General features: G+C 44.6%; 1 protein-coding gene across 1 annotated transcript in view; it reads right to left on the bottom strand.

Moving 5' to 3' along the window:
• esyt1b (extended synaptotagmin-like protein 1b) overlaps positions 1–23,440 on the bottom strand; it is a 56,133-nt gene extending 32,693 nt beyond the window's left edge. The window contains exons 1-17 of the mRNA XM_045218882.1: positions 22,710–23,440; positions 21,351–21,392; positions 9,027–9,161; positions 8,746–8,819; positions 8,528–8,600; positions 8,133–8,222; positions 7,121–7,176; positions 6,764–6,884; positions 6,259–6,427; positions 4,634–4,641; positions 4,254–4,336; positions 3,945–3,993; positions 3,774–3,863; positions 3,453–3,554; positions 2,755–2,826; positions 2,502–2,588; positions 2,179–2,328 (exon numbers count right to left, since the gene is read on the bottom strand). Coding sequence (XP_045074817.1) covers positions 2,179–2,328; positions 2,502–2,588; positions 2,755–2,826; positions 3,453–3,554; positions 3,774–3,863; positions 3,945–3,993; positions 4,254–4,336; positions 4,634–4,641; positions 6,259–6,427; positions 6,764–6,884; positions 7,121–7,176; positions 8,133–8,222; positions 8,528–8,600; positions 8,746–8,819; positions 9,027–9,161; positions 21,351–21,392; positions 22,710–23,069 — 1,761 coding nt within the window. The 5' untranslated portion in view covers positions 23,070–23,440. The remainder of the gene's footprint in view (positions 1–2,178; positions 2,329–2,501; positions 2,589–2,754; positions 2,827–3,452; positions 3,555–3,773; positions 3,864–3,944; positions 3,994–4,253; positions 4,337–4,633; positions 4,642–6,258; positions 6,428–6,763; positions 6,885–7,120; positions 7,177–8,132; positions 8,223–8,527; positions 8,601–8,745; positions 8,820–9,026; positions 9,162–21,350; positions 21,393–22,709) is intronic.
• Between the last annotated feature and the right edge of the window lie 524 nt (positions 23,441–23,964).

The following is a 23,964-nucleotide window of genomic DNA, read 5'->3' as shown; positions in this document are numbered from 1 at the left end:
AGAGATAAAGAGAGAAAGAGATAAAGAGAGAGAGAAACAAAGAGAGAGAGAGAGAGAGAGAGAGAGAGAGAGAGAGAGAGAGAGAGAGAGAGAGAGATAAAGAGAGAGAGAAACAAAGAGAGAGACAGAAAAAAAGAGAGAAGATGTCACGCTCGTCTAAGGAGGAGGACCAATGCGCAGCGTTGAAGGTGAACATATTTATATTTATTAGGGTATGATCACACGATCAAAATAACAGACGAAAACGTGATGTCTCTGGTTACATAAACAAACCAAATAAGAACAAGAAACCACAAACACAAAGTGAAAGACAGACAGTTAAATATGGCTCCCAATCAGAGACAACCAGCTGACACTCGTTGCCTCTGATTGGGAGTCACTCAGGCCAACATAGAAATACAAACATAGAATTACACACCCTGGCTCAACATAACAGTGTCCCCAGAGCCAGGGCGTGACAGTACCCCCCCCTAAAGGCGCGGACTCCGACCGCGCCAACTAAATACCACAGGGGAGGGACCGGGTGGGCACTCCGCCTTGGCGGCGGATCCGGCTCGGGCCTGATCCCCACTCCCTCTCCAACCCCCAAAGTACCCCTGGTCCGGTCTGGCCCCGCTGGCCGGAGCTGGACTGCACACTGATGGAGCGGATTGCTCTAGCTCCGGCGTAACGCATCTGACCGGTGCCGACCAGGCACCAGTGGAACAGGCACGGGCCGTGCCGGACCGACGACGCACACCACTGGCTTGGTGTGGGGAGCAGGAGCGGGCCGGACAGGGCTGACGAAACGCACCACTGACTTGGTGCGGGGAGCAGGCCGGGCCGAGCTGGCGACACGCACCGTAGACTTGGTGCGGGGAGCAGGAACGGGCCGAGCCGGGCTGACGAAACGCACCACAGACTTGGTGCGGGGAGCAGGAATGGGCCGGACTGGGCTGGCGACGCGCACCACAGACTTGGTGCGGAGAGCAGGAACGGGCCGGACAGGGCTGACGAAACGCACCACAGACTTGGTGCGGGGAGCAGGAATGGGCTGAGCCGGGCTGACGAAACGCACCACAGACTTGGTGCGGGGAGCAGGAATGGGCCGAGCCGGGCTGACGAAGCGCACCACTGACTTGGTGCGGGGAGCAGGAACGGGCCGAGCCGGGCTGACGAGACGCACCACAGACTTGGTGCGGGGAGCAGGAATGGGCCGGACTGGGCTGGCGACGCGCACCACAGACTTGGTGCGGAGAGCAGGAACGGGCCGGACAGGGCTGACGAAACGCACCACAGACTTGGTGCGGGGAGCAGGAACAGACCGGACCGTACTGGGGACACACACCACTGGCCCTACACCGGGATCTGGAACGGGCCGGACCGGACTGGTAACACACCCCAGTACCTCTCGCCGTGCCTCTCCACCTTCCATCCCCTCTTCGACCAGTGGCCCCCGTAACCTGGCGGCCTCCTCTGCCAACCCGCTGGACCGCTCTATCGCGGCCTCCTGCTGCCCCGACGTCGTGAGCCCCCCCCTAAAATTTTTCTGGGGGTCTCTCCTCCCCGTGGGCCAGGCCTCTATCGTTCTCGCCCAACTCTCGCTCCTCTGTCTCCAACTCCCGCTATTCAGCTCCTCAATGGGCTTGACCCAGTCGAAGCTCTTCCTCAACTGTTCCCAAGTCCACCCTCTCTGCTCCTCACTAGGCTTGACCCAGTCGAGGTTGCCACGGAGATCTGCTAGCGATGGCTCCTGGACACGCTGCTTGGTCCGGTTTTGGTGGTTTCTTCTGTCACGCTCGTCTAAGGAGGAGGACCAATGCGCAGCGTTGAAGGTGAACATATTTATATTTATTAGGGTATGATCACACGATCAAAATAACAGACGAAAACGTGATGTCTCTGGTTACATAAACAAACCAAATAAGAACAAGAAACCACAAACACAAAGTGAAAGACAGACAGTTAAATATGGCTCCCAATCAGAGACAACCAGCTGACACTCGTTGCCTCTGATTGGGAGTCACTCAGGCCAACATAGAAATACAAACATAGAATTACACACCCTGGCTCAACATAACAGTGTCCCCAGAGCCAGGGCGTGACAGAAGAATGCATTATACATAGGCCAAACTGAGCTTTAGAGATGTGCATCCACCTTACTGTAGGTTGGGATTGAGAGGAGGAACCAGTCCTTACCCTGAGTACAGTGTTGATGTAGATGCGGCTGGCAGGGCCAGATTTGTCTAGCTGGAACCACTGGTCCAGAGACAGGTTGGGGCTGGACAGCAGACGGGACAGAGGGATGGACAGGCTACCTAGAGTCTGAATCCGGTCATTGTCTTTCACCTGGAAGAGATGGGAGGATAGTGAGAATGTTCAATGAAGAATACACACATAGGAAAGAGTGTGGTCATTAACAGATTGCTATGAGGAAACACAGACAGAAATGTTGCACTCAAAAAATGAACATAATGACAAATGGGTGCAGAACATGTTATGGAGTTAGAATATCAAGGTACCTGAATGTCTATTGACTGCTTGCGTGGATCTGGGATGAAGAAGGTGAAGGCATCCTCCCACTCTGGGTTGATTGTCGTCCAACAGGTCTAAAAACAGTACAAAGGAATTGAGAGAAAGTAAAATAGGAGTGGGTTTGACTTCAAAGCAAAGGGTTATGATAGTCTATTACTATGGTAGCCCCGTTTGGTCCTTTGTTCCACTGTAGGAGCCGGATGGAATAAGTCAAGTAAGTCACTACTCTGGTAGTCTTACCCTGCTCTCTCGGGTGATGTCCTGCACAGACAACTGCACCATGGGACTGGGTTCTTTGTTGCCCTTCTTCATCTTAAACACACACATACAAACACACATCAACTTATAAAACACACAAACAACTTTAACACTGTAACACTTTATTAATAGAGCACTACGGGGGCTTTTGTTTCGGCCCAGCACTAACACATTTGATTCAACTAATCAAGTTATTGATAATTAGATTTGATGAGTTGATTAGTTGAAACAGATGTGTTTGTGCTGGGTTTGTAACAAAAGCCTGCACACTCTGTAGCTCTTCAGGACTAGGGTTGGTAACCACTGGCATTGATGTTGCATAGCAACCGCTGAAAAACAGTAGAAAGAGGAAACAGAGTTGAGTGCCAAGAGTTTCAGGAAGTCTAAACACAGCACCACTATGGGTGTGTTTCATTCCAGAAGGTTGTTCCCTCTCCTTGGCTCCCATTCACTTCCTTTTGCAGATCAGACAGGACTGGATAGGTGAAAACAACATGTCGGAAAGCTAGCCTTTAAAGCTGATGTTGAAATTATCTCAGATCGGTGATGGGAAGTGAACAAGGGCAGAGGGTAGGGAACAACTCTGTGTAACAAGAACCTAGCAGCCACAGACAGGATGCAGCTTAAGGGGTGAGAGAGGAGGAGGAGGAGGGGGGAGAGGTTGAGGAGGTGTGACTCACAGGAAGGGCTTCAGCCTTGTCCAGATACACTGCCAAGATGGCTGCCGAGGGGGGATCAGAAGTCTTACTGGACACTGTCAAGCTCTTGTTCCTCTGAAGAACCTGGCAGAGGAAGGGAGAGGGGGAGGAGTTGAGAGGAGGGGAGAGGGGGAGGAGTTGAGAGGAGGGGAGAGGCAATTAGCTCTAAGCACTTTTCATTCTGCACATTCCTTCACTACAGCTCACAACCAGTGTCCAATCAAACAAGACGGAATGAGCATCATATTGTTGTAACATTAACTTTGGGAGGAATATTATGATAGGGAGGACACGGATGCAGACCTGCTCCAGTTGCTCTGTATTGGGCAGCAAGACCAACCACTCCAGTCTGAAATGGACCCGTCCTGACTTGGTTTCTTTCAGGGTGAACCACTGAGAAACAAAAATACAGATTGTGATGACAATGTAGTGTCTAACCATGTTAGACATTCAATAATACTGAAAATAACTCACTTCATCAACAACTTTGGACTTCTTCACGATACCCAAATCTATCTTGGTTCTGTAGGAAACGGCAAAGAGTGGGAGAGAGACAGATAGAGAAATAAACAAAAAGAGAGAAATCAAGACAATGGAGAAAAAGAAGGAAAATATATCCAGCAGTATTTAAGGAGGAGAAGATAGTATTGAATGTAAAACACTAGGAGACTTCATACTCTTTATACTCAGTTACAGGGCTATGAGAGGTGAAAGGGAAGGGAAACAATAAGAAGTGGCAGTGTGGCAACAGAAACCCATGGGCAGGCAGAGATATGTAGCTACCTCCCCAGAAAGTCATCCTGGTCTGGGTCTTTGTCATACACCTCCACCTCCAGCTCCTGACCTGGTACTTCATGGACTATGACCTGACACACACACATGGACATACAGTGCATTCGGAAAGTATTCAGAACCCTTGACTTTTTCCACATTTTGTTACGTTACAGCCTTATTCTAAAATTGATTCAATTGTTTTTCTCCCTCAATCTACACACAACACCCCATAATGACAAAGCAAAAACTGGTTTTTAGAAATGTTTGCAAATGTATTACAAATAAAACACTTAAATATCAAATTTAAATAAGTATTCAGACCCTTTACTCAGTACTTTGTTGAAGCACCTTTGGCAGCGATTACAGCCTTGAGTCTTCTTGGGTATGACGCTATAAGCTTGGCACACCTGTATTTGGGGAGTTTCTCCCATTCTCTTCAGATCTTCTCAAGCTCTGTCAGGTTGAATGGGGAGCGTTGCTGCACAGCTATTTTCAGGTCTCTCCAGAGAGGTTAGATCGGGTTAAATTCCGGGCTCTGGCTGGGCCCCTCAAGGACATTCAGAGACTTGTCCCGAAGCCACTCTTGTCTTGGCTGTGTGCTTAGGGTCATTGTCCTGTTGGAAGGTGAACCTTCGCCCCAGTTTGAGGTCCTGAGCGCTCTGGAGCAGGTTTTCATCAAGGATCTCTCTGCTCCTTTCATCTTTCCCTCAATCCTGACTAGTCTCCCAGTCCCTGACGCTGAAAAACATACCCACAGCATGATGCTGCCACCACCATGCTTCACCGTAGGGATGGTGCCAGGTTTCCTCCAGACGTGACACTTCGCATTCAGACCAAAGAGTTCAATCTTGGTTTCATCCGACCAGAGAATCTTGTTTCTCATGGTCTGAGAGTCCTTTAGGTGCCTTTTGGCAAACTCCAAGCGGGCTGTCATGTGCCTTTTACTGAGGAGTGGCTTCCGTCTGGCCACTTTACCATAAAGGCCTGATTGGTGGTGTACTGCAGAGATGGTTGTCCTTCGGAAGGTTCTCCCATCTCTACAGAGGAACTCTAGAGCTCTGTCAGAGTGACCATCGGGTTCTTGGTCACCTCCCTGACCAAGGCCCTTCTCCCTCGATTGCTCAGTTTGGCCGGGTGGCCAGCTCTAGGAAGAGTCTTGGTGGTTCCAAACTTCTTCCATCTAAGAATGATGGAGGTCACTGTGCTCTTGGGGACCTTCAATGCTGCAGACAGTTTTTGGTACCCTTCCCCAGATCTGTGCCTTGACACAATCCTGTCTCGAAGCTCTACGGACAATTCCTTCGACCTCATGGCCTGGTTTTTGCTCTGACATGCACTGTCAACAGTGGGACCTTACATAGACAGGTGTGTGCCTTTCCAAATCATGTCCAATCAATTGAATTTACCACAGGTGGACTCTAATCAAGTTGTAGAAACATCTCAAGGATGATCAATGGAAACAGGATGCACCTGAGCTCAATTCTGAGTCTCATAGCAAAGGGTCTGAATACTTATGTAAATTTCTAAAAACCTGTTTTCGCCATTATGGGGTATTGTGTGTAGATTGAGGAAAGAAAAAAGTAATTTCATCCATTTTAGAATAAGGCTGTAGTGTAACAAAATGTGGAAACGGTAAAGGGGTCTGAATACTTTCCGAATGCACTGTACACAACACCATGAGGACCAACAACACAGAGATATCAATGAGGAGAAAATGTGTCTGTTTCCTCTATGATTACTCAGTATGACCGTGTGTCATTGGCAGATTGATTTTCCTGTAAAAAAAAAAAATTAACATTGATAGACAGACATACATAGGGGAATCCCCACTCTGCTACTGGACCATTGCATTCCCTACCAAGTAATGCATTATCTCTCTAAACAAAGATATGGAAATTAAGACATGCTGTTTTGCAACAGTAAATGCAACACTAATATGTGGCAATGACATTCAATGAAATAGAAATGAGTGATTTTACACAATCCTCCGGCTCCTGGCCCCCTCACCTCGTACATCTCTCCCACTTGGGACAGACAGTGTTGTCCACAACGTGGGAGGTGAAGGTCTGAGGACCCACCCTACACAGGGCGTAAGGGTCAGACATCCCTGCTATCACCCCCTTAATGTAGTTGTCCTTAGCTGGCAGGTCATCAGCCTCCAAGAGGTGGATACGCACCACACCCTGAGAGGGGGGGTAGACAGAGAGAGAGGGGGAGAGGGGTAGAGCGAGATAATGAGAGAGAGAAATAGAGGGGGGAGAGGGGACAGATACGGAGAGAGAGGGAACAATTAATCATTTAATGGGGAGGGAGGGAGAGGAAGACAGTGAGGGGATTGATACTGGTATAAGCTCTATTGTGTTTAATGTCTGTATATCAGTGTTAATTTATCAAGGAGTTTGGCAGTTATAAGCTCAGACAAGACACATAGAGTCTGTGGTCTGAGTAAATGTGTGTGTTTGTGGAGTGTGTTTGTGGAGAGTGTTTGTGGAGAGTGTTTGTGGAGAGCGTGGACTCACCCTGGGCAGAGGAGAGCGTAGCTGGGCAATGTGCAGGTCTGCTACCAGGGGAACAGTCAGACGGTTGGGCAGAACCAGGAAGGAAGCGATGGCGTCCATTATCATGGTGTCAGACATAATGCTGAGAAACACAGGAGGGAGCACTCGATTTTATATATACAGTAGATACTGTACATACATGTAAGTGCACAGACATATTATATCATAATACAGCCATATCATAGCATAGCATAGAACTGATTGTATCAGGTGGTGCATATAGTAAAGTATAGTTTTGTGTTACATTAAGTGAATTATCATCACATGACCTAGTGACTCCAATTACAAAACACTAACAACAGAAAGAGTCAGCCTCACTTCAGACCAGGGATGTCCAGTAAGTTGGTCAGTCCAGTCCAGTTGATGTCCAGTTTCTATAGGACAGGGGTGAGGAGATGAGGGAAAAGATGAGGAATGTTGGGGTTTCAGACATTCAATACAAAGAGAAAGAGAGATACATAACACATGTTCCTCAAAGGTTCTTTGGGAAGGGTGATGGTTCTATGTGGAACCATAATTACTCAAATAACCATTTGAGCTCTTCAATGGTTCTTTACAGTTCAGAAAAGGGTTCTTTGCTCTTTTAGTGATAATTAAAATGTAGGGACGATGGCTCATTAGAATATTTTGGGGTGTGGTTTGCTCACAGCTCTTTTTTTGCAATTGTGAGTGAGAGTGTCATTCCAGTTTATCTAATGTGTTGTGTTATGCCAATACACATTATATATGACTATGGCCAGTGACAGTGTCTTGTGTCAATTGAGAACGATTGACTAAATCAGTCAGTGATTCTCAATTCTCTCCTCAGGGACCCCCAGCTGTTCTAGAGATAGCTCATGTGATTCAACTTGCCAATTAACACAATAATAACACCTATTGAATTTTAACAATATAATATGGCTGACCAGAATAATAAACCCTGTATGGTTCTTCAAAAGGATCTACAAAGGGGCCTCCCGAGTGGCGCAGCGGTCTAAGGCACTGCATCGCAGTGCTAGAGGCATCACTACAGACCCGGGTTCGATCTCGGGCTGTATCACAACCGGCCATGATTGGGAGTCCCATAGGGTGGCACACAATTGGACCGAGCGTCGTCCGGGTTAGGGGAGGGTTTGGCCGGGGGGGCTTTACTTGGCTCATCGCGCTCTAGCGACTCCTATGGTTACAAGCCAAAGAACCCCTAGCTAGTACTATTTGGAACCATCATTTTTTTGTGTGGAAGTAAAAGGGAGTGTGAGATGGTGGAGTGTTGGGAGTAAAGAGGATATGAAGGGAAAGATGGACAGACCGATGGTGTTAAGGAAAGAGAGGGATGGTCCCAGCTACCCACCGGCCTGCGGATAAAGAACATGGTGACTGCGCCCACGATTGGGACATCTCCAATCAGAGGCTCCAGAATCACCCGCATCATCCCATGCAGCTGGGAAGAGAGAGGCGGGAATACATTAATATTAAATCGCAAAACTGACATAAGGTTTATAAAGGATTTATAAAAACCCTTATAAGGATTTAGAAGTACAGACCGTGAATTATTTGTTTATACATACATACATTAAAAATAAATATGTAATTTCTTAGTTATGTTTAAACGTTATTGTAAAGTGTGACCAATATCTCTTCCTGCCTCTCCCTTTCTCTTTGTCAGGTCAATACCTTCTTTCTCTCCCTGTTTTCCATAATATCCCGCAGCCTTATTACAGACTAGAGAGAGAAGATAAAACATACCTGTATTCCCTTGACTCCTGCTTTGCAGAAATACCTCTTCACCTCCACATTGATCTCAACATTTCCAACATAGCTGCAAGGTAAAAGAGAAGGATACTGTAGCACATTGCAATAATGGTTCCTTGTATAACGGCTTTGAACTTCTGATTTTGGAAGAGAGAGTGAATGGTGCCTCTGAGGCCTGGAGGAAAGTTAAACATTGAAGGGTTGAAGGTCACCTGATGTACACGTCCAGCAGGACTTGTCCCCGCTCATTCTCTGTGTGTGCTTTTACACCCACCACCTTCATGGCCTACAACACACACACACAGCATAGTCAACAAAGAACATACACACACCAAGAGAACACAATTATGTAAGACTATGAAAGACCATAGACCAATACTGAAGTCCCATGTCCATCTCAGTGAGAGTGAAAGAGAATCTTGTGTCATTACGTATTTGTATGATGAGACCTGTAGCAGTGTGTGTGTATGGGGGATGTTATCTTAGAAGTTACCTTGTCCCCAAAGTCCACCTTAGTGAAGGTGAGGGTCTGGAGGTGAGTGCTGGAGGCACGGATGGACGGAGCGATGGTCTCCACTAGCAGCTTTTCCAGATACTGACCCACAAACGGCCACACCTGCTGCAGGATCTGAGGTGGGGGACAGGGAGAGGAGCAGGGATGATGGCTATAATTTGTGTAATGGACACCAGGCAATTGCTTTTCAGCAATACTAAATCAGGTTATTACAACATTCTCTCTGAGGGAAAGACAGATAGACTTGTTCTACCCCTTGCTACTTTGGAGTTAACGTGTAAGCACAAGCACACCACTCTCTAACGGCAGTAGGCCTACTACTTTAAAATGTCTCAGCTTCAAATACTCAGGCATGATTATCTTATGGTGGTCGTACACACTGTGTGAATAAGAACTAGGGCAACATGCATGTGACAGATTAGACTTCAGCTGCGCACACATCTGTCTTTTCCATGATGGCACAGGCATAGTTACACATATTCAGGATTCTGGGCCACCCGATGCTTGTAGATCTGTTTATGTCCAGCCTTCACTGTTTAGATATGTTATGATATTGGGGCAAGGTTAGTGTTAGGATGTAGACAAACACTATCCAGGATACACTTCCACACTTCATTCCCCCAGGGGGCAGCAGCAACCTTGTCCATGTGCTGAGCCTGGTTGATAAGCCCACCAGGTGCTGCCAATTAAGGCGTAGTCAGTCAGTGTCCCAGTTTTGCAAGCCGTGAGGCTACTGGTTGGTTTGGTGGCCATGAAGCCTTTTGTTTGATTTTGAATCTTTAGTTTGTAGTTTTCCTTTTGTATATATTTGTTTCCGTCACCATCTGAACATAATAATCCGCTTGGGCTCGCTGACCCAAAGGAGTCAAGACAGAGCTGGCCATGGACCTAAGGTAAGGTTGCTGTCTTCCTGGGCACATGTGCATCTAACACAGTCCTCAAACACTGACTTACATTTTACATTTTAGTCATTTAGCAGATGCTCTTATCCAGAGCGACTTACAGTTAGTGAGTGCACACATTTTCATACTGGCCCCCCGTGGGAATCGAACCCACAACCCTGGCGTTGCAAGCACCATGCTCTACCAACTGAGCTACATGGGGCCCACATAAATGCACACATGAATTCAGGTTACATATCAGTTAACTAGGCCTAAGACCCCTAGAATTGGCAAGTGCAACAATATTAGCAGGCTAGTTGATCGGTTTCGTAATACTTTTGAAACCAATTTGTGTGGTGACCTAGGGAAACCCTTCATTACATCAGGACATTTTTACAAATCTTCAAAACTGTCCCAGATCTTCTTTTTTTTAATCACTGCGATATCTTTATCAGAACCTGAGTTATGAGCTTTTAAAGTTGACTTCAGCCCAGAAGTAAAAACAGCATTAAAATATTCAGTTACATTTTTTCTAATTCCATTGAGGCAAGAGAGAAGAGCACCAAAACTCTGTTTCCTTTCCTTTCCTTTGATTGTTTTAAAAGAGATTGTCACTATATATATATATATATTTTTTTTTAAACAGCAACTGCAGGTACAGTGGCTTGCTAAAGTATTCACCCCCCTTGGCATTTTTCCTATTTTGTTGCCTTACAACCTGGAATTAAAATGGATTTTGGGGGGGTTTGTATCATTTAATTTACACAACATGCCTACCACTTTGAAGATGCAAAATATGTTTTATTGTGAAACAAACAAGAAATAAGACAGAAAAACAGAACTTGAGCGTGCAGAACTATTCACCCCCCCCCCAAAGTCAATACTTTGTAGAGCCACATTTTGCAGCAACTACAGCTGCAAGTCTCTTGTGGTATTTCTCTATACGCTTGGCACATCTAGCCACTGGGATTTTTGCCCATTCTTCAAGGCAAAACTGCTCCAGCACCTTCAAGTTGGATGGGTTCCGCTGGTGTACAGCAATCTTTAAGTCATACCACAGATTCTCAAATGGATTGAGGTCTGGGCTTTGACTAGGCCATTCCAAGACATTTAAATGTTTCCCCTTAAACCACTGAAGTGTTGCTTTAGCAGTATGCTTAGGGTCATTGTCCTGCTGGAAGGTAAACATCCGTCCCAGTCTCAAATCTCTGGAAGACTGAAACAAGGTTTCCCTCAAGAATTTCCCTGTATTTAGCGCCATCCATCATTCCTTCAATTCTGACCAGTTTCCCAGTCCCTGGGATGGTGTTCTCGGGGTGATGAGAGGTGTTGGGTTTTAACCAGACATAGCGTTTTCCTTGATGGCCAAAAAGCATCTGACCAGAGTACCTTCTTCCATATGTTTGGGGAGTCTCCCACATGCCTTTTGGCGAACACCAAACGTGTTTGCATATTTTTTTCTTTAAGCAATGGCTTTTTCTGGCCACTCTTCTGTAAAGCCCAGCTCTGTGGAGTGTACGGCTTAAAGTGGTCCTATGGACAGATACTCCAATCTCCGCTGTGGAGCTTTGCAGCTCCTTCAGGGTTATCTTTGGTCTCTTTGTTGCCTCTCTGATTAATGCCCTCCTTGCCTGGTCCGTGAGTTTTGGTGGGCGGCCCTCTCTTGGCAGGTTTATTGTGGTGCCATATTCTTTCAATTTTTTAATAATGGATTTAATGGTGCTCCGTGGGATGTTCAAAGTTTCTGATATTTTTTTATAACCCAACCCTGATCTGTACTTCTCCACAACTTTGTCCCTGACCTGTTTGGAGAGCTCCTTGGTCTTCATGGTGCCACTTGCTTGGTGGTGCACCCTTGCTTAGTGGTGTTGCAGACACTGGGGCCTTTAGAACAGGTGTATATATACAGTGGGGAGAACAAGTACAAGTACACAAGATACACTGCCGATTTTGCAGGTTTTCCTACTTACAAAGCATGTAAAGGTCTGTAATTTTTATCATAGGTACACTTCAACTGTGAGAGACGGAATCTAAAACAAAAATCCAGAAAATCACATTGTATGATTTTTAAGTAATTAATTTGCATTTTATTGCATGAGATAAGTATTTGATCACCTACCAACCAGTAAGAATTCCGGCTCACACAGACCTGTTAGTTTTTCTTTAAGAAGCCCTCCTGTTCTCCACTCATTACCTGTATTAACTGCACCTGTTTGAACTCGTTACCTGTATAAAAGACACCTGTCCACACACGCAATCAAACAGACTCCAACCTCTCCACAATGGCCAAGACCAGAGAGCTGTGTAAGGTCATCAGGGATAAAATTGTAGACCTGCACAAGGCTGGGATGGGCTACAGGACAATAGGCAAGCAGCTTGGTGAGAAGGCAACAACTGTTGGCCCAATTATTAGAAAATGTAAGAAGTTCAAGATGACGGTCAATCACCCTCAGTCTGGGGCTCCATGCAAGATCTCACCTCGTGGGGCATCAATGATCATGAGGAAGGTGAGGGATCAGCCCAGAACTACACGGCAGGACCTGGTCAATGACCTGAAGAGAGCTGGGACCACAGTCTCAAAGAAAACCATTAATAACACACTACGCCGTCATGGATTAAAATCCTGCAGCGCAAGCAAGGTCCCCCTGCTCAAGCCAGCGCAAGTCCAGGCCCGTCTGAAGTTTGCCAATGACCATCTGGATGATCCAGAGGAGTAATGGGAGAAGGTCATGTGGTCTGATGAGACAAAAATAGAGCTTTTTGGTCTAAACTCCACTCGCCGTGTTTGGAGGAAGAAGAAGGATGAGTACAACCCCAAGAACACCATCCGAACCGTGAACCATGGAGGTGGAAACATCATTATTTGGGGATGCTTTTCTGCAAAGGGGACAGGACGACTGCACCGTATTGAGGGGAGGATGGATGGGGCCATGTATCGCGAGATCTTGGCCTTCCCTCAGTAAGAGCATTGAAGATGGGTCGTGGCTGGGTCTTCCAGCATGACAACGACCCGAAACACACAGCCAGGGCAACTAAGGAGTGGCTCCGTAAGAAGCATCTCAAGGTCCTGGAGTGGCCTAGCCAGTCTCCAGACCTGAACCCAATAGAAAATCTTTGGAGGGAGCTGAAAGTCCGTATTGCCCAGCGACAGCCCCGAAACCTGAAGGATCTGGAGAAGGTCTGTATGGAGGAGTGGGCCAAAATCCCTGCTGCAGTGTGTGCAAACCTGGTCAAGACCTACAGGAAACGTATGATCTCTGTAATTGCAAACAAAGGTTTCTGTACCAAATATTAAGTTCTGCTTTTCTGATGTATCAAATACTTATGTCATGCAATAAAATGCAAATTAATTACTTAAAAATCATACAATGTGATTTTCTGGATTCCGTCTCTCACAATTGAAGTGTACCTATGATCAAAATTACAGACCTCTACATGCTTTGTAAGTAGGAAAACCTGCAAAATCGGCAGTGTATCAAATACTTGTTCTCCCCACTGTATATATATATATATATATATATATACACACTGAGATCATGTGACACTTAGATTGCACACAGGTGGACTTTATTTAACTAATTATGTGACTTCTGAAGGTAACTGGTTGCACCAGATCTTATTTAGGGGCTTCATAGCAAAGGGGGTGAATACATATGCATGCACCAATTTTCTGTCATTTATTCTTTAGAATTTTTTGAAACAAGTTATTTTTTTTCATTTCACTTCACCAATTTGGACTATTTTGTGTATGTCCATTACATGAAATCCAAATAAAAATCCATTTAAATTACAGGTTGTAATGCAACAAAATGACAAAAACGCCAAGGGGGATGAACACTTTTGCAAGGCACTGTATTGTTTGCATTAAATAATCACTACTAGAACAAATTATTATACTGTACAATAATATATACATGGAGCCAAAATAAATGTACATTTCTATGAACCATCAACAACAAATCCTTAAAAAGAAAAACATTAAAGAAAGAGCTGTTTGATTTGACTATATACAACACTGGATGGCATGAAAGATGTCCAAAATAATGATTATAATTTAAATTAATCTTGCAGGAACGGGTACTGGAACAAGTTGCTGACGTCTCCATGGCCAGGTGGAACAATCTCATCTGCTGAGAGATGAGATGAAATGAGTTTGGCATACAGGCAATGTAAAAACAATACAAGTAGTCGCAACACTACGAAGACAATCACACAAAACGTAAATATAGCTGGAAAGAGAGTAAAATAGTACAGTACTAGTGTGCAAAAGCAAATAAAGTGACTAGATAGTGTCGTGCGTTGAATGCGACCTGGTGTTGTTGAAGACCCGGATGGCAGTGGGCAAGAAGGATTTAAATCATATTTATATTAATGAATTTGACTCTCTGACAAACAAACACAAAGAGATCTCTAATACACACAAACTACTAGGTCATCATTCATATCTTAGCTGAGTGCTCCATGGTGACGACCGCCTTGGATCCAGCGCTGGCCACCAGATCCATGAGCCGGCCCATTCCCTTCACCATCTTACCCTGAAGGGAAAAAAAGCATGTTTCAGTGCTTTATCAGTCTTGTTTATTTGGGTCCACAATAAAGTAAATTGTCATGGAGACCCAAATGTTAACAAACACACACACAAAGGGGCTCTCTTCCTCTTCAAACCTTTGTGTGTCTCTTATCTCTATTCCTTTCTCTCAATGAATTAACATGAACTTGTTAGCTAGCTAACATGTTTTGTGGGCTACATGGATGAAAAATACCATGGCTAGTGAAATAGTCAGTGAAACATTTAGGCTAACGTTAGCTATATCAGCTTGTCTTCAAACTTGTCTTCAATATTACTGTCACTCTACCAACATTGGCTATAGCCTACCTTAAACAAATACAAAGTAGATGCAGGTAGTGTAGGCATGATAGTTTATGAAGTCTAGAAAGCTTAACATACCTTGCTTGCTCCTCGTTGAAGACGCTCTCATCTCTCCATTCATGATGAGGTGACAGAAAATCGTTGGGACCACTCGTAAAATAATCATTGATTACCGGTCATTCAGAGCATACTGGCAAATTTGCCTAAAGTAATTATAACTAATTAGCTAAATCAAACAACAAGCAATGTCGCTATTTATCTTAGAAGTCAGCTGTCAGCTTCAACGATGATTGACTAACGATACTGAACAGAAATAAACGCAACATGCAATAATTTAAACGATTTTTCTGAGTTACAGTTTATATAAGGAAATCAGTCAATTGAAATAAATGTATTAGGCCCTGATCTATGGATTTCACATGATTAGGCAGGGGCACAGCCATGGGTGGGCCTGGGAGGGCATACACCCACCCACTTGGGAGCCAGGCCCACCCACTAGGGAGCCAGGCCCACCCAATCAGAATGAGTTTTTCCCCACAAAGGGGGTTTATTACAGAGAAAAACTCCTTAGTTTCATCAGCTGTACGAGTGGCTGGTCTCAGACGAGACCACAGGTGAAGAAGCCCGATGTGGAGGTCCTGGGCTGGCGTGGTTACACGTGGTCTGCGGTTGTGAGGCCGGTTGGACGTACTGCCAAATTCTCTATAACAACGTTGGAGGCGGTTTATGGTAGAGAAATGAACATTCCATTCTCTGGAAACAGCTCTTCGTGACAATCCAGCAGTCAGCATGCCAATGGCACGCTCCCTCAAAACTTGAGACATCTGTGGCATTGTGTTGCGTGACAAAACGTAACATTTTAGTGGCCTTTTATTGTCCCAGCACAAGGTGCCCCTGTGTAATGATCATGCTGTTTAATCAGCTTCTTGATATGCCACATCTGTCAGGTGGATGGAGTATCTTGACAAAGGATCAAATGCTCACTAACAGGGATGTACCGTAATTTTCGGACTATAAGCCTCGCCTTTTTTCCCATTTTTCGACCCTGCGGCTTATATAACGGTGCGGCTAATCTATGTATTTTTACAGCTAACGGCCACTAGAAGACCTCCTAAATCTATGGATTTTACAGGTTACAGTCCACCAACTTTAACTCTATGGGCTCTATGACCGGTCCGCGCCCGACCACCTTTAAGCGGCGGGCTCCAGCAGGAAACCTGGAGGCCGGAAAAGAGTGAGACAGGTAGCGTGTAAAAGTGGAACCGAGAGTGGTACGAGAGACAGAACGAGAGACAGAACGAGAGCAAGACAGACAGACATTACCCTGAGCCTGTTCGTTTCCGACACTGAAGATGAGGACTTTGGTGGTTTTAGTACGCAGGAAGAAGACGGAGATGAGGATTAATGACTTGACTTTTCTGGTTACAGCCGTGTACTGCACCTTAGCCTAAAAGATGAAGACGAGGATTAATGACTTTTCTGGTAGGTTGATTACCGTATATTTTAAGCAGCCGTGTTGCTGCAACTTTAGGCTTACGCACTTTAAAAAAAACACATTTAATTTAGCCATTGATATTGCCTCGTCAAGCGCTGTAAGCTTTGTTTTTTGTTATGGTACTACTGTAGGCTATAATGTAGATAAATATTCAAAGATGTGCACACTTTTCAAGGTTTTTCAAAAATAACCAAAGTTAAGTTGTTAAATGATTGTGACGCTATTAACTAATTTTGCTGGGGAACCCCTAGCACTCCCTCAAGGACCACTGGTTGAAAACCACTGCTGTAGATCACTGCCGGTATGTGCGATGGGAGCGCACGGTTTAAGTTTGAAAGTTGAATGTGTCTGAAACGTTATGTGATACAGTACAGTTTACACAGCACAGTATATGTTCTGTAGCTACTATTGCACTAAATGGTAACACTTGAATACGTTATGCAAATATGCAACTTGTTTGTTGAAATGTTAATAAATGGGAGCTTCCTCAAGCAGACATCTCTTTCCCGACAATCCCCTCTGTGCACGAACCCTTACATATGGTAATTAAACATTAAAACACCTGCGGCTTATAGTCCAGTGCGGCTTATATATGTACACATCATTCAATTTAGCTGCTGCGGCTTATACTCCGGTGCGCCTTATAGTGCGGAAAATACGGTAAACAAATTTGTGCACAACATTTTAGAGAAATATGGAAAATGACTGGGATCTTTATTTCAGCTCATGAAACATTGGACCAGCACTTTACATGTTGCGTTTATATTTTTGTTCAGGGTAGAAAACAGAAAGACTGCGGGTGTGTGCCATTACTAGAATGACAGAAGCACAACCCCAATTTGCACTCCATCTCGCCTGTGCACTCATTCACACCCCTTCAAAGCAGTGGATTGGTGTAACTGTATTGGAAAAAAAAAATCTACACCTATCCAATACTTTTACATCTTTGTGGGGAGTGAAGGCGAGTGGCCAGGGCTAGCAATAAATGGGATGCGGCTAAAAATGACATACAGTTGAAGTCGGAAGTTTACATAGACTTAGGTTGGAGTCATTAAAACTTGTTTTTCAACCACTCCACAAATGTCTTGTTAACAAACTATAGTTTCGGCAAGTCGGTTAGGACATCTACTTTGTGTTACAGACAATTGCACTTTCACTTATAATTCACTGTATCACATGTCCAGTGGGTCAGAAGTTTACATACACTAAGTTGACTGTGCCTTTAAACAGCTTGGAAAATTCCAGAAAATGATGTCATGGCTTTAGAAGCTTCTGATAGGCTAATTGGCATCATTTGAGTTAATTGGAGGTGTACCTGTGGATGTATTTCAAGGCCTACCTTCAAACTCTTTGCTCAACATCATGGGAAAATCAAAAGAAATCAGCCAATACCTCAGAAAAAAAATTGTAGAGTCTGGTTCATCCTTGGGAGCAATTTCCAAACGCCTGAAGGTACCACATTCATCTGTACAAACAATAGTACGCAAGTATAAACACCATGGGACCACGCAGCAGTCATACCGCTCAGGAAGGAGACGCATTCTGTCTCCTAGAGATTAAAGAACTTTGGTGAGAAAAGTGCAAATCAATCCCAGAACAACAGCAAAGGACCTTGTGAAGATGCTGGAGGAAACAGGTACAAAAGTATCTATATCCACAGTAAAACTAGTCCTATATCGACATAACCTGAAAGGCCGCTCAGCAGGGAAGAAGCCACTGCTCCAAAACCACCATAAAAAAGCCAAACTAGGGTTTGCAACTGCACATGGGGACAAAGATCGTACTTTTTGGAGAAAACTGTTTGGCCATAATGACCATCGTTATGTTTGGAGGAAAAAGGTGGACCTTGCAAGCCGAAGAACACCATCCCAACCGTGAAGCACGGGGTGGCAGCATCATGCTGTGGGGGTGCTTTGCTGCAGGAGGGTCTGGTGCACTTCACAAAATAGATGGCATCATGAGGAAGGAAAATTATGTGGATATATTGATGCAACATCTCAAGACGTCAGTCAGGAAGTTAAAGCTTGGTCGCAAATGGGTCTTCCAAATGGACAATGACCCCACGCATACTTCCAAAGTTGCGGCAAAATGGCTTAAGGACAACAAAGTCAAGGTATTGGAGTGGCCATCACAAAGCCCTGACCTCAATCCTATACAAAATGTTTGGGCAGAACTGAAAAAGCGTGTGCGAGCAAGGAGACCTACAAACCTGACTCAGTTACACCAGCTCTGTCAGGAGGAATGGGCCAAAATTCACCCAACTTATTGTGGGAAGCTTGTGGAAGGCTACCCGAAACGTTTCACCCAAGTTAAACTATTTAAAGGCAATGCTACCAAATACTAATTGAGTGTATGTAAATTTCTGACCCACTGGGAATGTGATGAAAGAAATAAAAGCTGAAATAAATCATTCTCTCTACAATTATTCTGACATTTCACATTCTTAAAATAAAGTGGTGATCCTAACTGACCTAAGACAGGGCATTTTTACTAGGATTAAATGTCAGGAATTGTGAAAAACTGAGTTTAAATGTTTTTTGCTAAGGTGTATGTAAACTTCCGACTTCAACTGTAGCTAACGAATGACAGGAAGATGCCTCTCGCTTCCAAGTTTAGGATAGGATATCGATTAGACTGCTTTGATACCTAAAATCTAAATAATTCTGAAATGTTAAAATTACTGCAATACTGTAAATATATTTTGATCACTTTTCATGTCATTTTTGTCAGCTAATAGGCCTACCCACTGATAAAGCAACAACGAAAGAAAGTGTGAACCTCTTTTATGAACGTTAGCTCCGGCGTACGGCTACTTATAGACTAAATCAAAATTCATAACTACATTGTTGATTGTAAATGACGTTATACTACTACATTACTAAATAGCTAGCTAATTATTCTGTGTCTAAACCAGCCTGATTTCATTTATCTGTAGCATGTTATTTTGAATGGGCCAAGTCAGCTGTGACACTCTCAGGTCAGGGAAGTTAGAGCTAACGTTTTCACATTGGGCATGCTAGCTAACGTTAAAAAAAAACTGTTTTCGTTAAGTAATCATACAATATTTTTACATTACAATAAAGTTAATGATTTAAAGTATCCAGAACAACCAAAATCTCAATTTCCACAACAACAAATATTTTTGTTGCATTTTGTCTTTTTCCCAACAATGAATCAGCGTGACATCAGACAGGTTCTCTTAGGCCGCCTCACATTTGATCTCTGTCGAGTTCTAGGGGGTTTCATGTTTGTCTAAAAGCAGGACACGACTCCCTCACTGGCAGTGAGTATCATACAGTAATGTCATACAGTGCATTCGGTAAGTATTCAGACCCCTTGACTTTTTTTGACAGAGCTTCAGAGTTCATCTGTGGAGATGGCAGAACCTTCCAGAAGGATAACCATCTCTGCATCACTCTACCAATCAGGCCTTTATGGTACAGTGGCCAGACGGAAGCCACTCCTCAGTAAAAGGCACATGACAGCCCGCTTGGAGTTTGCCAAAAGGCACCTAAAGGACGCAGACCATGAGAAACAAGATTCTCTGGTCTGATGAAACCAAGATTGAACGCTTTGGCCTGAATGCGAAGCGTTACGTCTGGAGGAAACCTGGCACCATCTCTATGGTGAAGCATGGTGGTGGCCGCATCATGCTGTGGGGATGTTTTTCAGCGGCAGGGATGGGGAGACTAGTCAGGATCGAGGGAAAGATGAACTGAGCAAAGTACAGAGAGATCCTTGATGAAAACCTGTTCCAAAGTGCTCAGGACCTCAGACTGGGGTGAAGGTTCACCTTCCAACAGGACAACAACATTTAGCACACAGCCAAGACAATGCAGTAGTGGCATCGGGACAAGTCTCTCAGTGTCCTTGAGTGGCCCAGCCAGAGCCCGGACTTGAACCCGATCGAACATCTCTGGCGAGGCCTAAAAATAGCTGTGCAGCGACGCTCCCCATCCAACCTGACAGAGCTTGAGAGGATCTGCAGAGAAGAATGGGAGAAACTTCACAAATACAGGTGTGCCAAGCTTGTAGCGTCATACCCAAGAAGACTCAAGGCTGTAATCGCTGCCAAAGGTGCTTCAACAAAGTACTGAGTAAAGGGTCTGAATACTTATGTAAATGTGATATTTTCCGTTTTTTTTATTACATTTGCAACATTTTCTAAAAACCTGTTTTTGCTTTGTCATTATGGGGTATTGTGTGTAGATTGTTGAGGGGAAAAAAACAATTTCATCCATTTTAAAATAAGGCTGTAACGTAACTAAATGTGGAAAAAGTCAAGGGGTCTGAATACTTTCCGAATGCACTGTATACTGTAGATGCATGCTGGAGAAAGAAATAATATCTGGGTCCAGCCTGGTAAATCTAGAGTGAGTCATCAGCAACATGAACAGCAATGGTTTCTGGGTGATGGCACCTAGAGGCCAGTAGTCTGCTGATGCCCCTGTAGGGAAATCAAACTCAAATATCTGCTTTGTCTAACAGATAGCTGTGCTCGGACCTCGTGTTCCCATTGTAGCGAACATCATAATTTCAGTCTTGGCTGAGGCCTATTCTTAGAACACAGGCACAGCCTGGTTTTGCAGGGCTGGAAGAGACAGAGTGAAAGAGAGGTTGAGGGGAAGGAACAATTGTTGCCATTTGATTGGATTTTAGGGGTTCAGCTGTCCCCTCCTTCTTCCTGTGAGTCAGGCAGCACTAATATGGAAAGGTTGACAGAGTGGCCTGGCAATGGGCCTGCTCTGCTCTCTACTGTAGGAGGGGAGAGAGCTGCCTACAGCCCAGACACAGTGGCGAGGCTACTGGGGTGGGCGTCCCTGCTGTAACATGGCAGTGTAGCTGCAGCAGCACTAATCGCTCAGCTATCATGCCCCACCACCCGTCTATCATCATAGCAGCTGGCTCACAGAGACAGCGATAGGCATGTGTGTTTGCTGTGTGTTTAATGGGAGAATGATGAATAGGGTTTCTCTTTAGTCTCTCTAAAGGGCAGGCATTTGTAAGCTGAGAGGATACCAGATGAAAACGGACATAGGGAGGTAATGCAGCAGTACCTTATTGAGCCATTCCACCTTCTCCACATCTGGGAAGTTGACCTGTGAGGAATTATAAATAAATAAATCAGTCACAGATTTAGGAGGAATACAGGAGTTGTCTTATCATGTACATAATAAGCTGTATAGCTAGGGTTATCGGACTAGCTTTTCCCAGTGCTTTTGTCTGTGTTGTTAGTAAATGCCACAACGGAAACTGTCAACATCCGAGGGACAGGATGTGGGTGAGAAAGACATAAGTGCGCCATCATCTCAATGCCTTCTTTTGGCACTAAACACAACTCCCTTAGTTGTCAGTGCTTGACGTGGGCAGGAGCTCACCGGAGCTGAGTACAGACACCGCAAATGTTCTACTGCTTGAGCTCCTGTTCCTCTTATAGAATATTAGCTCAAAAGTATTGTGGAGCTCCTGCACCTAAATATAAACAGTACTGGCACCCAAAATGAGTACCGGAACCTATTTCAGTCAAGCACAGATTATAGTGTAAACAAACACCATTCTTCACCCCAAACAGATTTGACACCCCAAACAGACTAAGTGCTAAAGGTTATGTTGTGACCAGTAGTTGGGATAGCTTGTTTCTTCTCCTTATCTGTTATTCTGAAATAGACTCATTCTCTGACTCACTCCCTCCTTTTTTCCCTCTTAGTCCCGAGGGAAGGCATATTGAGAATTGCCTAATATAGAAGCAGCTGAGGAATCATACATAGGGAGGGAGAGAGAGATAGATAGAGAGAATGAAACTGTAAAGAGAATAGAGAGAGAGAAACACTGTAGAGATAAGAGAAAAAGAGAGCGCATCAAAAGACCACGCCTCAATCAGTACATCTCAAATGGCCTTATACCTACGCATCAATGGTCTGAGTGCTTCAGATTATTATCTTTCAGGGACCTTTGAGAAGAAAGATCAATTATGTCTCAGCTCAGCTGCATGGGGATGATGACATAGGGCCTTGGCTACTGTAGCTTGGATACAGTATACCAGCCACACAAATATTGGGGGCAGTTAGAGCCAGGGATTTTAGCATGTAGATGTAATAACTGTATAATAACATTGTTCTCCCCATGTTCAAATTATGTTAATGTGTCCTATTGCACAGTAATCATTTCGATTAAAATAGCTATGGTTTAGGATACATTTGCGAGGATATATTTGGTCCTTTTATATTTTCTGTAACCATGCATGTGCATAGCCTATTGTGGCATGGTTATGTGTGGAACATACTGGCTCGCTAGGACTATAGACCTAGCTAGGTGGAGAAGGTCGACTTGTGGCATCTGATGGGGGGGAAGGGGGACCAGGTTAAACATAGATAATGCAGTGAGTCAGTGACTGATAGTTATCAACGTTTTCTTACCCAAGCAGGGAGATCCTTTTTACTTTTGAACATTTTCATGTCTGTATATTGTTGTTCGTTGTCATTGTGGTGAATTGCAGACCGCAGACGAGCTTCTTTTGCCTCGCGTGAGTGCTTCCATCCCGTGTAGACCATGAGCCCGAACACCAACAGACTGGTGCTAACCCGGTAGTACCCTGCCAGGTAAACGGGCAGCAAGGCACCTAGGCACTTGCCAAATGTCCAAAGAACCGATACAGCGTCAACGCCTTGTGGTTTGGGGGTTTCAATTTCTAAGTTATTCGGTGCATTCTTTTCGGAATGGGCCGACCCAGATGCGTCCTTGGTGGATTCTCCCTGCCCCGAGTCCGGATTTTGCATCGTGGCGTTTTCTGACAGAAAATGTAGGCTAGCGCAAGTTCTTCAATGCGTACTTTTCAACAGAGACTGCTATCTAATGTAGGCTAGGCTACAACTCAGTACTGACGAATAGGCTAGGTAACGTTATCTAGTTGATTTTAAAACCGCATCTCTACCTTTTCATAATCCAGCCAGTCTTCTTGGCGGGTACTGTGCGGGTACTGCCAAACCTAGACAATGCGTGGCATTAAACGTTAAGAGTACAACATTTCATAAGCAATTACAACAATACATTTCAATACGTAGCTAGCTATTCCTCCATGTGTTGTCTTCCAGGGAGGAAAAAAAATATGAACACACTAGACTAGGCCAGGGCTGTTTTCTATAAACACGCCCAGCCCATGAAGAGAAAACGTTAGTGCTATCTGGGATTCTTGGGACGTCCCTACCCTTAACCCTGTAACTATTACCATTTAACATTTCAACGTCAATGGGTGACGTCAGAGTTGGACGTCCTAAGGATTCCGAATAGCAAGGACAGAAGAGAAACGCTGAAGTTATATTATTTGACTCATTCCTGACTTCGCATGCTTGCCTTGCCATGGATCGATAGTTGGCATCTAAAGGTTAGGGTTGCGCAAAAACTGAAGCGAACTGTCGCTGCGTGCTGAAGTGCCGCGAAAGCAGTATTAAATTGATATAATCTGTAAAAATGTAGATGAAAAACATCCTCCCACCCCCAGGCACCTGTTGTTTTGGTTTGGGAGACGGACAGGCACAGCTGCGTGGGGAAATGAACATATGGGATCCCCCCACCCCCAAAACCATACGTTTTTCAGACATGCACCCTGCTTTAAAATTGAAAAATTACCCACATCCCATAGTCAACACAGAACAGAAAATAAATTCACAGACT

This window comes from Coregonus clupeaformis, unplaced genomic scaffold (assembly GCF_020615455.1).
Source record: "Coregonus clupeaformis isolate EN_2021a unplaced genomic scaffold, ASM2061545v1 scaf1870, whole genome shotgun sequence".
Classification (NCBI taxonomy): Eukaryota; Metazoa; Chordata; class Actinopteri; order Salmoniformes; family Salmonidae; genus Coregonus; species Coregonus clupeaformis.
This window is presented reverse-complemented; position numbering and strand designations above follow the sequence as displayed.